The sequence below is a fragment of the Hemitrygon akajei genome, chromosome 3 (genome assembly GCF_048418815.1).
Source record: "Hemitrygon akajei chromosome 3, sHemAka1.3, whole genome shotgun sequence".
Taxonomy (NCBI): Eukaryota; Metazoa; Chordata; class Chondrichthyes; order Myliobatiformes; family Dasyatidae; genus Hemitrygon; species Hemitrygon akajei.
This window is the reverse complement of record NC_133126.1, coordinates 206746180-206762160: the sequence shown is the minus strand read 5'-3', so window position 1 is coordinate 206762160 and position 15981 is coordinate 206746180. Positions and strand designations below refer to the sequence as shown.

At 44.6% G+C, this 15981-nt stretch overlaps 1 protein-coding gene across 2 annotated transcripts in view; it reads right to left on the bottom strand.

Annotated features, from left to right (window-relative positions):
- Nucleotides 1–14228: 14228 nt before the first annotated feature.
- LOC140725806 (uncharacterized) overlaps nucleotides 14229–15981 on the bottom strand; it is a 120635-nt gene continuing 118882 nt past the window's right edge. For both annotated transcript variants that reach the window (XM_073041767.1, XM_073041768.1), the window contains one exon: nucleotides 14229–15005. In XM_073041767.1, coding sequence (XP_072897868.1) covers nucleotides 14877–15005 — 129 coding nt within the window. In that variant the 3' untranslated portion in view covers nucleotides 14229–14876. The remainder of the gene's footprint in view (nucleotides 15006–15981) is intronic.

Sequence of the window (15981 nt, the reverse complement as noted above, 5' to 3'; positions counted from 1 at the left end):
TGCAGAAGTAGACCATTCGGCCCTTCGAGCCTGCACCACCATTTTGAGATCATGGCTGATCAATTCCTATCAATATGGGCAGATACTTGGCAGATGATGTTTAATGTGATTAAGTGTGAGGTTATCCACTTTGGGCGTAAGAACAGGAAGGCAGATTATTATCTGAACAGTGTAGAGTTAGGTAAGGGAGAAATACAAAGAGATCTAGGAGTCCTTGTTCATCAGTCACTGAAGGTGAATGAGCAAGTGCAGCAGGCAGTGAAGAAGGCTAATGGAATGTTGGCCTTTATTACAAAGGGAATTGAGTACAAGAGCAAGGAAATCCTCTTGCATTTGTACAGAGCCCTGGTGAGACCACACCTGGAGTATTGTGTACAGTTTTGGTCTCCAGGGTTAAGGAAGGACATCCTGGCTGTAGAGGAAGTGCAGCGTAGATTCACGAGGTTAATTCCTGGGATGTCTGGACTGTCTTACGCAGAGAGGTTAGAAAGACTGGGCTTGTACACGCTGGAATTAAGGAGATTGAGAGGGGATCTGATTGAAACATTTAAGATTATTAAGGGAGTGGACAAGATAGAGGCAGGAAATATGTTCCAGATGCTGGGAGAGTGCAGTACCAGAGGGCATGGTTTGAGAATAAGGGGTAGGTCATTTAGGACAGAGTTAAGGAAAAACTTCTTCTCCCAGAGAGTTGTGGGGGTCTGGAATGCACTGCCTCGGAAGGCAGTGGAGGCCAATTCTCTGGATGCTTTCAAGAAGGAGCTAGATAGGTATCTTATGGATAGGGGAATCAAGGGATATGGGGACAAGGCAGGAACCGGGTATTGATAGTAGTTGATCAGCCATGATCTCAAAATGGCGGTGCAGGCTCGAAGGGCCGAATGGTCTACTTCTGTACCTATTGTCTATTGTCTATAAATTGGATACATGCATAGCAAATAGCAAGCTCAAAGCTGACTACATAGTTTTGGTTACACAGCAAAGAATGCAACTTTTATACTCCAATAGTGGGTACCGTGAAGAGAAGGTTGGCTCACAAATAGAGAAAGCTTGTATACAGTGCGAGAAGGAGGATAGGCAAGTGATAAAGGACACGCTCAGACTGAAGGCTTGAGATGTGTCTATTTTAATGCAAGGAGTGTTGTGAACAAGGCGCATGTGCTTACAGCGTGATCAGTACTTGGAGATATGATGTGATGGCCATTACAGAAAATTGGATGGCTCAGGGACAGGAATGGTTACTTGAAGTGCTGGGTTTAAGATGTTTCAGAAAGGACAGGGAGGGAGGTAAAAGAGGTGGGGGCGTGGCACTGTTGATCAGAGATAGTGTCACGGCTGCAAATAAGGTGGACCTCAAGGAGGGATTGTCTACGGAGTCTATGTGGGTGGAGATTAGGAACAGGAAGGGGTTAGGGTTTTTTTATAGGCAACCCAATAGGAACAGGGATATTGCGGAGCAGATAGGGAAACAGATCCTGGAAAGGTGTAATAATAACAGAGTTGTCATGATGGGACATTTTAATTTCCCAAATATCAATTGGCATCTCCCTAGACTAAGTGGTTTAGATAGGGTGGAGTTTTTTAGTTGTATTCAGGAAGGTTTCTTGACACAGTCTGTAGATAAGCCTACAAGAGGAGAGGCTGTACTTGATTTGGTATTGGGAAATGATCCTGGTCAGGTGTCAGGTGTCAGATCTCTCAGTGGGAGAGCATTTTGGAGATAGTGATCATAATTCTATCCCCTTTACAATAGCATAGGACAGAGATTTGGAACAGACAAATTAGAAAAGTGTTTAATTGGAGTAAGGGGCTATCAGGCAGGAAATTGAAGGCCTAAATTGGAAACACATGTTCTCAGGGAAAAGTACGGAAGAAATGTGGCAAATGTTCATGGGATATTTGTGTGGAATTCTGCATAGGTACATTCCAATTAGACAGGGAAGTTATGGTAGGGTACCGGAACCGTGATGTACAAAGGCTGTAATAAATCTAGTCAAGAAGAAAAGAAAAGGTTCAGAGAGCTAGGTAATGTTAAAGATCTAGAAGATTATAAGTCTACTAGGAAGGAGCTTAAGAAGGAAATTAGGAGAGCCAGAAGGGGGCATGAGAAGGCCTTGGCGGGTAGGATTAAGGAAAACACCAAGGCATTCTACAAGTATGTGAAGAGCAAGAGGATAAGACATGAAAGAATAGGACCTATCGAGTGTGACAGTAGGAAAGTGTGTATGGAACCAGAGGAAATAGCAGAGGTACTTAATGAATACTTCAGTATTTACTATGGAAAAGGATCTTAGTGATCGTAGTGATGACTTGCAGCAGACTGAAAAGCTTGAGAATGTAGATATTAAGAAAGGATCTGCTGGAGCTTTTGGAAAGCATCAAGTTGGATAAGTTGCTGGGCCTGGATGAGATGTACCCCAGGCTACTGTGGGAGGTGAGGGAGGAAATTGCTGAGCCTCTGGCAATGATCTTTCCATCATCAATGGGGACGGGAGAGGTTTCGGAGGATTTGAGGATTGTGAATGTTGTTCCTTTATTCAAGAAAGGGAGTAGAGATAGCCCAGGAAATTATAGACAGTGTGTCTTACCTCAGTGGTTGATAAGTTGATGGAGAAGATCCTGAGAAGCAGGATTTATGTACATTTGGAGAGGTATAATATGATTAGGAGTAGTCAGCATTGTTATGTACCCACAGAATTTTTTCTGTGGAATGTCACTTTAAAATAGTGGGAGAATGAGACTGACTTTTGGACACTGTTTGAGCTGCTCCAGAGAGAGAGAGAGAGAGAGAGAGAGAGAAGTGGAGTTATTTGATGGACAATCGATGTTATGGTTTCTCTGCAGCTTGTTTTGAATATACAAGGACACACAGACACACACAGCTCAGAGTCAAGATGGATTTGGTCAATGGAAGACACCAGTTAGTCAGTCGCTGGTTTAAACTTTCAGTAGCCCAAAAGGGGTGAGTTAAGATCGATCCTGAGTATTGATAAGTAATTGTCTCTAAGTAGCCCATGAGGGTGAGTTTGTTTTCATTCGAATATGAAAGTGTGATTGTCACTTAGTTAATCCACAGGAGTAGGTGTGAATACCTTTGTGAATACCACATGTGTGTTTACCCTTTTTCGGGGTGTGGTATTTCACTGAAGAAAGGCACGTCTGTGGCAAATCACTGTCGGAGTTATTTCATATGTCATGGAGCTGCATAAGTGGCTATCATGTTGTGTGCTTGGGGTAGCCTTGTTGAATCTACCGGTGTGTCGACCCTTGCCTGGGTGGTGGTTCCCTTGAAGATGGTCCTTTTGTGATAAGCTACTGTTGGTGATAATCCATACGTGGATTCCGTTTGAGTATCGTGTGGCCACCACTTTGAGATAACCCGCAGCTGAATTCGGGTGTGGTACCATTTGTGCTGAAAGGATATTCGTTAAAGGTCACTGTCTGTAAGATTCAAAATTAAGATGTGCGTTTCTGACAGGTCCGGGTTAAAGTCAAAGGACAAATGTGATTTAATTATGTCTAGGGACAACTGTGATTTAATTATGTCTGGGTTAAAGTCTGTAAACAAGTGTGATCTAATTATGAATGCAGAAGCCTTGACAAAATTAACTGTTTGTGGAATCATTGAAGTCCTGAGATATGGACTATATTGTTTTACAGAAACGTGTAAAAAAACAACTCCAAATATGGAATGGGAAAACAATGTGTACCTCCCGAGTCAGGGAGGAAGGGTGGTAAGGAAGAAGGATAAAACCTGCTGCCCTGTAAGGTTCAGGGTTCCCTTCTCTGAAGGGGCCCAGCTCTGCAGAACTGTTAATAAACTTTGTTTCCTTGAATTTGTCTTGAAGCCATTATTCGGGAGCGTGGCTCGTTTCTGACAACTTGGGGCGCTCGTCCGGGATCCACACTCCAGCCGTGAGGGGGGCAAGGAAGGACATCGGAGAAGGTGCACCCTGCCGAGTTCGGCAGTCCCTGATTCCTTGCTCGTCGCCCCGCGCGGCTTGAGCGAGTGATATCCGGCAGACTCAAGGAAACAAAGAGGGGTTGTCGAGGCAGTTGAGACAGTGAGCGATCGAGTAATTTCTGTGCACAGGACCCAGGTAAGAAATTGAATTCCTGTAGAGACGTAGTACACAAGAATCGTGGAACTGCGGGGTTCCTGCAGGTGATTTCTCCTGTAGAGACGTAGTACACGAGAATTGTGGAACTGCGGGGTTCCTGCAGGTGATTTCTCCTGTAGAGACGTAGTACACGAGAATTGTGGAACTGCGGGGTGCCTGCAGGTGATTCTTCCTGTAGAGACGTAGTACACGAGAATTGTGGAACTGTGGGGTGCCTGCAGGTGAATTCCTGGGCGATCGCGGGAATACAGGTTCCGGAATTGGACAGGAGTGACCGAGCTAGGTGGGTCACATTCAAATTAAATTCCTGCAGAGACGTAGTGCACGAGAATTGTGGAATTACGGGGTGCCTGCGGGTGGATTGGAACCGAGCAAGTCCTCGAGATGGGGAATAAGGGATCTAAGAGAGAAAAGGGTAAAGGAAATCCAGGCGCCAATGATGAAAAATACCCCGGGGTACCCCCTGATAGTCCGTTGGGACGGATGTTAGAAAATTGGGATTACGGGAGGCGAAAAGGGAAGTCAAAGAAAAAATGATACAGTACTGTGAATTCTGGTCCCGCCAGCCGATCCAAGGGTCGGCTGTGTGATGGCCTAAGTTCGGGTCTAGCGAGGATTGGGTACAACAAGCCCTTAATCTGTACGTGAATTCAAAACCTAACGTTAAACCCGAAGAAAGTGATTATGCCCTATGCTGGTTACCAACGACAAATAGTTATAAATTGAAAACGATAAATGAAGGGGGACAGAAAAAGAATACATGGGAGGTGCTCGACCACCTGCCGCCCCATATGTGCCCCCTACCGCTCCGCAAATCGAAGACCCTGAGACGGAGGTTGGCCAACAGCTGATTCGTGTTGAATTTGTATCGAAAGCATGGCCAGATATAAGAAAAAACTGGAAAAACTAGAAGATTGGAATACTAAACCCTTAAGTGAACTACTTAGGGAGGCACAGAAAGTGTTTGTAAGAAGGGATGAAGAGAAACAAAAGAAGACGGCAAGGATAATGGTCCAGACAGTGCGACAAGTAACCGCAGATAGTAGAGAGAGAGACAGGGACCATGGTTGGATCGAGGTAGTAGCCAGGAGCAAGGAGGAGGGCTAAGGAAGGCTTTAAGATGTTTTCACTGCAACGAAGAGGGACACTTCAGGCGCGAGTGCCCCAGATACCGACGGGAAGTGCGCTCGTACGCTATGATGGAAGATGAAGACTAGGGAGGTCGGGGGTTCCACCCCTTGGGGATGAATTATCGGCAGGAACCCCTGGTAAATTTAAAAGTAGGTCCCCAAGGGTCAGATACAACCTTTATGGTAGATTCGGGTGCCGAAAGATCTAGCGTAATCCAGATACCTCCCGGCGCCCGAACCGGAACAAAGGTAATGGGAGTATCCGGTATTGGAGGCAAAATAATACAAGTATCTGTTATAGAAAATGTGAAAATTGAACATGAGGATAGGGTAACGGGACAGGACCTACTTTTGTTACCCTCTGCGAGATTCAACCTGCTCGGGCGGGATCTGCAAGTCAGGCTAGGCATCGGGACTGTGCCCAGGAACGGGAAGATAATGGTACAGCTGTTTGCCCTCAGGGAAGAAGACGATGGGAAAATAAGCCCGGAGGTATGGTACCAGGAAGGGAACCGGGGGGGGGGGGGGGGGTTTGAACGTCCCCCCTTGCAAATCTCACTATTACCTAACAGTTCGCCAGTACGGAGAAAACAGTACCCTATTTCAATGGAAGGAAGAAAAGGGCTGCAGCCGGTGATTGAAGGACTGATCGCTGACGGACTACTGGAGGAATGTATGTCACCGTATAATACCCCAGTACTCCCGGTGCGAAAGCCAGATGGGACTTATCTGATGGTACAAGACCTGCGGGGCCTAAATGCAGTAGTCCAAACCCGATACCCGGTAGTGCCCAACCCTTACACACTGATGAGTAAGATCTCCCCTGACCATGAATGGTTCAGTGTAATAGATCTAAAAGACGCCTTCTGGAGTTGCCCGCTAGAAGAGAGCAGTCGTGACATGTTTGCGTTCGAATGGGAAAATCCTACGACGGGGCGGAAAAGACAACTCCGGTGGACAGTCCTGCCACAGGGGTTCACCGAATCACCTAACCACCTAACCTATTTGGGCAGGTCTTGGAGCAAGTACTAGCAGAATTCCAATGTGCTCCAGAGAGCCAACTGCTACAATATGTGGACGATCTATTACTATCCGGGCCAACACAGGAAGGGGTGCAGGAAGACACCATCAGACTACTGAACTTCCTGGGGAAGCAGGGGCTACGGGTCTCAAAGAAAAAGTTACAATTTGTAGAAAAGGAAGTAAGGTACCTGGGACACCGGGTCAGTAAAGGACAGCGATGCATTACCCCAGAAAGGATAGCTGGAATAACGGGAATGTCACTACCACGTACCAAGAAGGAGATACGCACCAGTTAATTTGCGATGCACTTGATATCGAATGGAAGTACCATACCCCATGGCATCCCCAGAGTTCGGGAAGAGTAGAACGAATGAACAGCACCCTAAAGGCACAACTGACCAAGTTGATGTTAGAAACCAAACTACCATGGACTAAGTGTCTCCCTATTGCCCTTTTAAGAATACGAACAGCGCCCCGCAAGGACATAGGAATATCCCCATATGAGATGTTGTTCGGACTCCCGTATTGGAATAAGGTGGAAGGGTACCCCACGCTACAAGGGGGTGATATCTTTGTAAGGGACTATTTACTGGCACTGTCCCGTTCCTTTGCAGAACTGCGGAAAAAGGGTCTCTTGGCCCAGACTCCGCTGCTCGATTTTGCTTTACATCAGATCGTGCCTGGAGATTGGGTTCTGGTAAGGACCTGGAAGCCGGAGAAGTTACAGCCACAGTGGGAAGGCCCTTTCCAGGTCCTGCTAACAACAGAGGCGGCTGTACGGACAAAAGAAAAAGGGTGGACACACGTATCCAGGGTAAAAGGACCAGTGAAGCCCGAAAGCCACACTGAGTGGACCTGTGTTCCCGGTGAAGAACCGTTGGTGGTGAGGCTAAAAAGGCAGCAAAAATGAACTCTATGTGGACTGTAACATTATTGACTGTAATATATTTGATTCTGTATGTCGGGGAAATTGAAGGGAAATGTGACAAGTGCAGAACCGTGGTACGAGTGGGGCAGAGGGTGTTCCCAGGATCATTTGTGTCCCACTCGCATGTGAATGATCGATGCTATGATCTAAGCAAGAGAGAAACATGTTGGGAGAATAGTAAACCTTATTACCAAGTCTAAAATAAAGGATACATGGGACAGGGGGGGACCATGAGAAGTCTCAGCTGTCCCAGGAAAGACCGGAGTTCTTCCTCCTGCATCAGGAGGGTGACCGGAAGCTGGGAATTAAGCTGTTTGATTCATTAAGGAGAGAAACACGGGAGATAAAGGTGGGCGAGTGGGGTGATGAGTGGCCACCGGCTCGCATCATTGAATACTATGGGCCAGCGACCTGGGCCCAGGATGGGTCGTGGGGGTATCGCACTCCTGTCTACATGTTAAACCGAATTATTAGACTGCAGGCGGTGGTGGAAGTGATAACCAATCATACGGCACTGGCATTGGAGCTGTTGGCAAAATAGCAGAGTCAGATGCGAACAGCAATATACCAGAACAGGCTGGCTGTGGATTACCTTTTGGCCTCTGAAGGCGGGGTATGTGGGAAGTTCAATCTTACAAACTGTTGCCTTAAGATAGACGACAGTGGAAGGGCCGTGTTAAAAATATCTGACAAAATTCGGAAACTGGCCCACGTGCCAGTACAAACCTGGAGATCCCTGGGGAACATGAGTTGGCTAGACGGGCTACTGGGAAGTTGGTGGCGCACCGCTCTCCTAGTAGCAGGCGGGAGTCTAATGATTCTCTTACTTTTGCCGTGTTTGATTCCTTGTATACGAACACTGATCAGGCGCAGTATATTCCAGCTCCAGGCAGTAGCGTACCCCATCATGGGACAAACGAGCTAAAACTTATGCTATTAAAGAAGAAAGTGGGCCCCCTGGGAGTGAGAGAAATGCTAGCTGAAACGCACATCTTAAAAAGAAAAAGGGTGGTATTTATTGTAAGATTCAAAATTAAGATGTGCGTTTCTGACAGGTCCGGGTTAAAGTCAAAGGACAAATGTGATTTAATTATGTCTAGGGACAACTGTGATTTAATTATGTCTGGGTTAAAGTCTGTAAACAAGTGTGATCTAATTATGAATGCAGAAGCCTTGACAAAATTAACTGTTTGTGGAATCATTGAAGTCCTGAGATATGGACTATTGTTTTACAGAAACGTGTAAAAAAACAACTCCAAATATGGAATGGGAAAACAATGTGTACCTCCCGAGTCAGGGAGGAAGGGTGGTAAGGAAGAAGGATAAAACCTGCTGCCCTGTAAGGTTCAGGGTTCCCTTCTCTGAAGGGGCCCAGCTCTGCAGAACTGTTAATAAACTTTGTTTCCTTGAATTTGTCTTGAAGCCATTATTCGGGAGCGTGGCTCGTTTCTGACATTGTCGGTGATATTTCGTGTGTGGAATGGAACAACTTTGGAGATAAAACCTACTGCTATTGTTATTTTGTATTGCTGTCGTGGAATCTGTGGAATATTGACATAACTGCCATCTCACAACATTCACCTTTGGATTACAAACATCTTGCATTAATTAACCTGTGCATTTGAACTGAACTTTTCTTACACATCATCGTGAGAATATATCACTTACCACCTAAGCTTGAAGAAGTTTGAGGATTTATGGATTTACACCTATATATGCATAACACTGTTAACCCTTGGATTTACCTGGTCTAAGTTACTATATGACATAGTTACTAATAAAGTAGTGTTTTGTTAACAGCAAAACCAGACTCCAGGTGTGTTCTTTTGCTGCTGATACTTTTACAGAGTTGTGTGTACATGACAGCATGGCTTTGCCAAAGGCAGGTTGTGCCTTATGAGCCTGATTGAATTTTTTGAGGATGGGACTGAACACATTGATGAAGGAAGAGCAGTAGATATATATATATGGATTTCAGAAAGGCATTTGATAAGGTACCCCATGCAAGGTTTATTGAGAAAGTAAGGAGGCATGGGATCCAAGGGGACATTGCTACAACATCTCCCTGTGCAGTGCCATCGTTGCAATGTGCTTCTAGGCCGCCACTGTCGTCCCTGTGCCAAAGAAGTCTTCAGTGTCCTGCCTCAGTGACTACCGTCCCGTTGCACTCACATCCATCATCATGAGTGTTTCGAGAGGCTCGTCATGAGGCACATCAAGATCCTGCTGCCCCCCCTCACTGGACCCCCTGCAGTTCGTGTACCGTCCCAACCACTCACCAGACGATGCCATGGCTATCACCCTCCACCTGGCCCTAACCCACCTGGACAAAAAAGACACCTATGTTCGAATGCTGTTCATAGACTTCAGTTCAGCATTCAACACAATCATCCCTCAGAAACTGATTGGAAAGTTGAGCCTACTGGGCCTAAATACCTCTCTTTCTGCAACTGCATACTAGACTTCCTGATTGGGAGACCTCAGTAAGTCCAGATTGGAGGCAGCATCTCCAACACCATCACACCGAGCACGGGGGCCTCCCAGGGCTGTGTGTTCAGTCCACTGCTGTTCACTCTGCTGACCCACGACTGTGCTGCAACACACAGCACGAACCACATCATAAAGTTTGTTGATGACATGACCGTGGTGGGTCTCATCAGCAAGAACGATGAGTCAGCATCGGAGGTGCAGTGGCTAACGGACTGGTGCAGAGCCAACAACCTGTCTCTGAATGTGAACAAAACAAAAAAGATGGTTGTTGACTTCAGGAGAGCATGGAGTGACCACTCCCTGCTGAACATCAATGGCTCCTCAGTAGAGATTGTTAAGAGTACCATATTTCTTGGTGTTCACCTGGTCCCTCAACACCAGCTCCATAGCAAAGAAAGCCCAGCAGCATCTCTACTTTCTGCGAAGGCTGCCGAAAGTCCATCTCCCACACCCCCCCCATCCTCATCACATTCTACAGAGGTTGTATCGAGAGCATCCTGAACAGCTGCATCACTGCCTGGTTTGGAAATTGCACCATCTTGGATCGCAAGACCCTGCAGCAGATAGTGAGATCAGCTGAGAAGATCATCGGGGTTTCTCTTTCCATCATTACAGACATTTACACTACACGCTGCATCTGCAAAACAAACAGCTTTATGAAGGACCCCATACAAACTTTTCTCCCTCCTGCCATCTGGGAAAAGGCACCGAAGCATTCGGGCTCTCACGACCAGACTATGTAACAGTTTCTTCCCCCAAGCCATCAGACTGCTCTATACCCAGAGTCTGGACTGACACCAACTTACTGCCCTCTACTGTGCCTATCGTCTTGTTTATTATTTATTGTAATGCCTGCACTGTTTTGTGCACTTTATGCAGTCCTGGGTAAGTCTGTAGTTCAGAGTTTTTTTTTGTCTGTGTTGTTTTAACGTAGTTTAGTGTAGTTTTTGTACTGTTTCATGTAGCAGCATGGTCCTGAGAAATGTCTCGTTTTTACTGTGTACTGAACCAGCAGTTATGGTCGAAATGACAATAAAAAGTGACTTGCCAGAACAAATAGACTGAGCAACAGCTTCTACCCAAGAGCTGTGGCCTCCGTCACACCACTCCCACAGAACAATGACTGAAACTGTGAGCACACACATGCACACACGAGGACTCAAATACTTGCACTAACGGCACTTTGTGCATTACTGTGATATTTTGATGCTGCTGCAACTTATTTTCTGCTACTTATCTATTTAATACTGTTTTTCTATTAATATCTTGTTTTTATTTACTGCTTTGTTTGATTACCTGAGAGGAAGCCAAACAGAGTTTCATTGTATCTATGTATAATGACAATAAAGATCATTCAATTCAATTCAGTTGACTTGACTTGCTTTGTGGATTCAGAACTAGCTTGCCCACAAAAGTCAGAGAGTGGTTGTAGACCGGTCATATTCTGCATGGAGGTTGGTGACCAGTGGTGTGCTTCAGGTATCTGTTCTGGGACCCTTACTCTTCGTTATTTTTATAAATGATCTGGATGAGGAAGTGGAGGGATGGGTTAGTAAGTTTTGCTGATGACACAAATGTTGGAGATGTTATGGATAGTGTGGAGCGGGACATTGATAGGATGCAAAACTGAGCTGAGAAGTGGCAGATGGCGTTGAACCCAGATAGGTGTGGTGGTTCATTTTGGTAGGTCAAATATGATGGCAGAATATAGTATTAATGGTAAGACTCTTGGCATTGTGGAGGATCAGAGGGATCTTGGGGTCCGAGTCCATAGGACACTCAAAGTAGCTGTGCAGGTTGACTCTGTGGTTAAGAAGGCGTATGGTGTATTGGCCTTCATCATTCATGGAATTGAATTTAGGAGCCGAGAGGTAATGTTGCAGCTATATAGAAACATAGAACAATATGTTTACAATTCTACCGCCAGGACTTAAGAACTTTTTAAAAGCTATTATTAATGCTTTTGAGATAGTGATTTAGATGCATATCATATTTTTTTTTACTGAGTTAAGTATTGTATGTAATTAGTTTTGCTACAACAAGTGTATGGGACATTGGAAAAAAGTTGGAATTTCCCCATGGGGATGAATAAAGTATCTATCTATCTATCTATCAATAGAAAATAGGTGCAGGAGTAGGACATTCGGCCCTTCGAGCCTGCACCGCCATTCAGTATGATCATGGCTGATCATCCATTCAGAACCCTGTACCTGCTTTCTCTCCATACCCCCGATCCCTTTAGCCACAAGGGCCGTATCTAACTTCCTCTTAAATATAGCCAATGAACTGGCCTCAACTGTTTCCTGTGGCAGAGAATTCCACAGATTCACCACTCTCTGTGTGAAGAAGTTTTTCCTCATCTCGGTCATAAAAGGGCTTCCCCTTTATCCTTAAACTGTGACCCCTCATTCTGGACTTCCCCAACATCAGAAACAAACTTCCTGCATCTACCCTGTCCAATCCCTTTAGAATTTTATACGTTTCAATAAGATTCCCCCTCAATCTTCTAAATTCCAGTGAGTATAAACCTAGTCGATCCAGTCTTTCTTCATATGAAAGTCCTGCCATCCCAGGAATCAATCTGGTGAACCTTCTTTGTACTCCCTCTATGGCAAGAATGTCTTTCCTCAGATTAGGGGACCAAAACTGCACACAATACTCTAGGTGTGGTCTCACCAAGGCCTTGTACAACTGCAGTAGAACCTCCCTGCTCCTGTACTCAAATCCTTTTGCTATGAATGCCAACATACCATTTGCGTTTTTCACTGCCTGCTGTACCTGCATACCCACCTTCAATGACTGGTGTACAATGACACCCAGGTCTCGGTGCACCTCTCCTTTTCCTAATCGGCCACCATTCAGATAATAATCTGTTTTCCTGTTCTTGCAACCAAAGTGGATAACCTCACATTTATCCATATTAAATTGCATCTGCCATGAATTTACCCACTCACCTAACCTATCCAAGTCACCCTGCATCCTCTTGGCATCCTCCTCACAGCTAACACCGCCGCCCAGCTTCGTGTCATCCGCAAACTTGGAGATGCTGCATTTAATTCCCTTGTCTAAATCATCAATATATATTGTAAACAACTGGGGTCCCAGCACTGAGCCTTGCGGTACTCCACTAGTCACTGCCTGCCATTCTGAAAAGGGCCCGTTTACTCCCACTCTTTGCTTCCTGTCTGCCAACCAATTCTCTATCCACATCAATACCATACCCCCAATACCGTGTGCTTTAAGTTTGCACACTAATCTCCTGAGTGGGACCTTGTCAAAAGCCTTTCGAAAATCTAAATATACCCCATCCACTGGCTCTCCCCTATCCACTCTACTAGTTACATCTTCAAAAAATTCTATAAGATTCGTCAGACATGATTTTCCTTTCACAAATCCATGCTGACTTTGTCCGATGATTTCACCGCTTTCCAAATGTGCTGTTATCACATCTTTGATAACCGACTCTAGCATTTTCCCCACCACCAATGTCAGACTAACCGGTCTATAATTCCCCGGTTTTTCTCTCCCTTTTTTAAATAGTGGGGTTACAGGAGTCTGTACTTGGAGTACTGTGCTCAGTTCTGGTCGCTTCACTACAAGAAGGATGTGGAAGCCATAGAAGGGGTGCAGAGGAGATTTACAAGGATTTTGCCTGGATTGGAGAGCATGCCTTATGAGAATAGATTGAGCGAACTCAGCCTTTTCTCCTTGGAGTGACGGAGGATGAGAGATGACCTGATAGAGGTGTATAAGATGATGAGAGGAAATTGATCATGTGGATAGTCAGAGTCTTTTTCCCAGAGCTGAAATGGTTGCCACAAGAGGACACAGGTTTAAGGTGCTGTGGAGTAGGTACAGAGGAGATGTCAGGGGTAAGTTTTTACTCAGAGAGTGGTGAGTGTGTGGAATGGGCTGCCGGCAATGGTGGTGGAGGCAGATACAATAGGGTCTTTTAATAGGATAGGTACATGGAGCTTATAAAAATAGAGGGCTATGCGTAAGCCTAGGCTACATTCACACTACGCCGGATAAATCTGTAACCGAAACTTTTTCTCTTCGTTTTTACCCTCCGTCCACACTAAAATAGCGTTTTCGTCCCCCGAAACCAGAGCTTTTCAGAAACGCTTTGCAGGGTGGGTATGTTTGAAAACGCTGCTCGGGCAGATCAGTGTGGACATAGTAACCAGAGTCTTTTGAAAACGCTGTCAGACGGCAGCACGCTATTTCATTGTTTTCTTGAACGCAACCTAACAATTTCAGAACAGACGGCAACAAGACTAAAGCCAGAAGAGTTAGAAATGTACTCACCAAATACTTTACCCATAACTTACTGAATAAATAAGTATACTGTACTCAGTTTGCCAATTTCTGTCCTTGCTCGTATGAAGGTGGTTTACCTATTTATGCAAGTACTTCTCTGACAATAGATGTGTAACAGCCTAATGTAACATTGTATGGAAATACAAGGTAACCCTGATGCAGACATGTTTTATACATTTAACAAGGTGCTTTATTAATGCAACAGAGTTAGTCAGTTTTTCAATGTTCGTTGTCAGCTGGGTCATACAGTCCGTGAATTCCGTCGGTTACCTCCGTACGCTCCAGTATTTGTTTTTTTTTTACTTTTAAGTTCTCCTGTGCGAGAGCCAACAGCTGTCCATCGTTTTAAGTTTTTCTAGTCTGTAACTACACAAGCGTGCACTTTTACGGTGAGATTCGACACCAAACATGTTGCTTGTTTTTGGTAGATATGTCCTGCGCATGCGCAACAGGAGGAGATTCGCCGAAATCTCTGTTTCAATGTGGATAGAGATATTTTCAAAAACGCATAGTGTGGACACCTATTGTTTTTACGTGAAACCGGTGTTTTCAAAATTATCCGGTCCAGTGTGGATGTAGCCCTAGTAATTTCTAAGGTAGGGCCATGTTTGCCACAACTTTGTGGGCTGAAGGGCCTGTATTGTGCTGCAGGTTTTCTACGTTTCTATGTTTTCTCTGTTGTTAACAACTTGCATTGTCAGAATTGGTACAAGTTAGAAAGATGAAGGTAAGGTAATGAGGTAAAACCCAGCAGCTACAGGCTTGAGCCTCAATGGTCGTTTCTTGCCCCAAGTCCATAAATCAGAGAACTGATATCAAAAGCTCTACTATTTTAAATTATTTACTCTGTTTCCAGTATTTATTTCACTTTTTCTTTCCTTTCTTTATATCATTTTTCTTGTTCTTTTTCCCTTTTTTGTTTTTCTTTGGAAACAAATTCTGAAAAGGACCCAGTTCCTTCCGCACCATTAAGCCACGCCACCAGGCCTGGATCTGTTGGAAGAAGGGAATGAAAATGGAATTAATGATGAGTCTCTTGTTAGGCATGAATTCTGAGCTTATAATGGATGGTGCTTATTCAGGACAGTGTCATATCCTTGGTACAGACTTGTAACTTTGCCAGACATAGCTATAACAAACTAGAATACACAGGAAGCAATCACTGGACCAGGAAGGGTCCATGGAAATAAAAAGTTAATGCTTCAGGTCATTGGCTCTATCAGAAACCTTAAGAACCAAAGAGGCCTGATACAAAGTTACACAAGTATGAGTCATCAGGCAGAAGATACATACCACCAGACTGAAAAGACATACCACCAGGTTCAAGGACAACTCCTGTGGTGACTCTTGACCCTTGAACAGACCTCTTGTATGATAAGATGGACTCTTGACCTCATAATCTACCTCCTTCTGATATTCCACATTATTATTTACCTGCACCACTTTTAGTTAGCTTTTACAAATTATTCTGCATTATCTTATTTTAGTTCAATGATTTGATTTGATCTAACCCTAATGATAATGATTTGATAATGATTTGATATGTATGAAGTGTATGTAGGAAAAAATTTTCACTGATCTAAATACAGGTGACAATTATGAACCAATACCAAATCCAATACATGCACTTCAAGGTATGCAAATATCTCCATCCTTAAAAGATATATATACTGTAATCCAAGATCTCACTACCCGGTACTTAAGAACATAAGAAATAGGAGCAGGAGTAGGCCATCTGGCCTATTGAGCCTGCCCTGCTATTCAATAAGATCATGACTGATCTGTCTGTAAACTCAGCTCCATCTACCCGCCTTTTCCCCATAACCCTTAATTCCCTTACTATGTAAAAACCTATCTAACTGTTTCTTAAATATATTTAGTGAGGAAGCCTCAACTGCTTCCCTGGGCAGAGAATTCCACAGATTCACCACTCTCTGGGAAAAACAGTTTCTCCTCATCTCCATCCTAA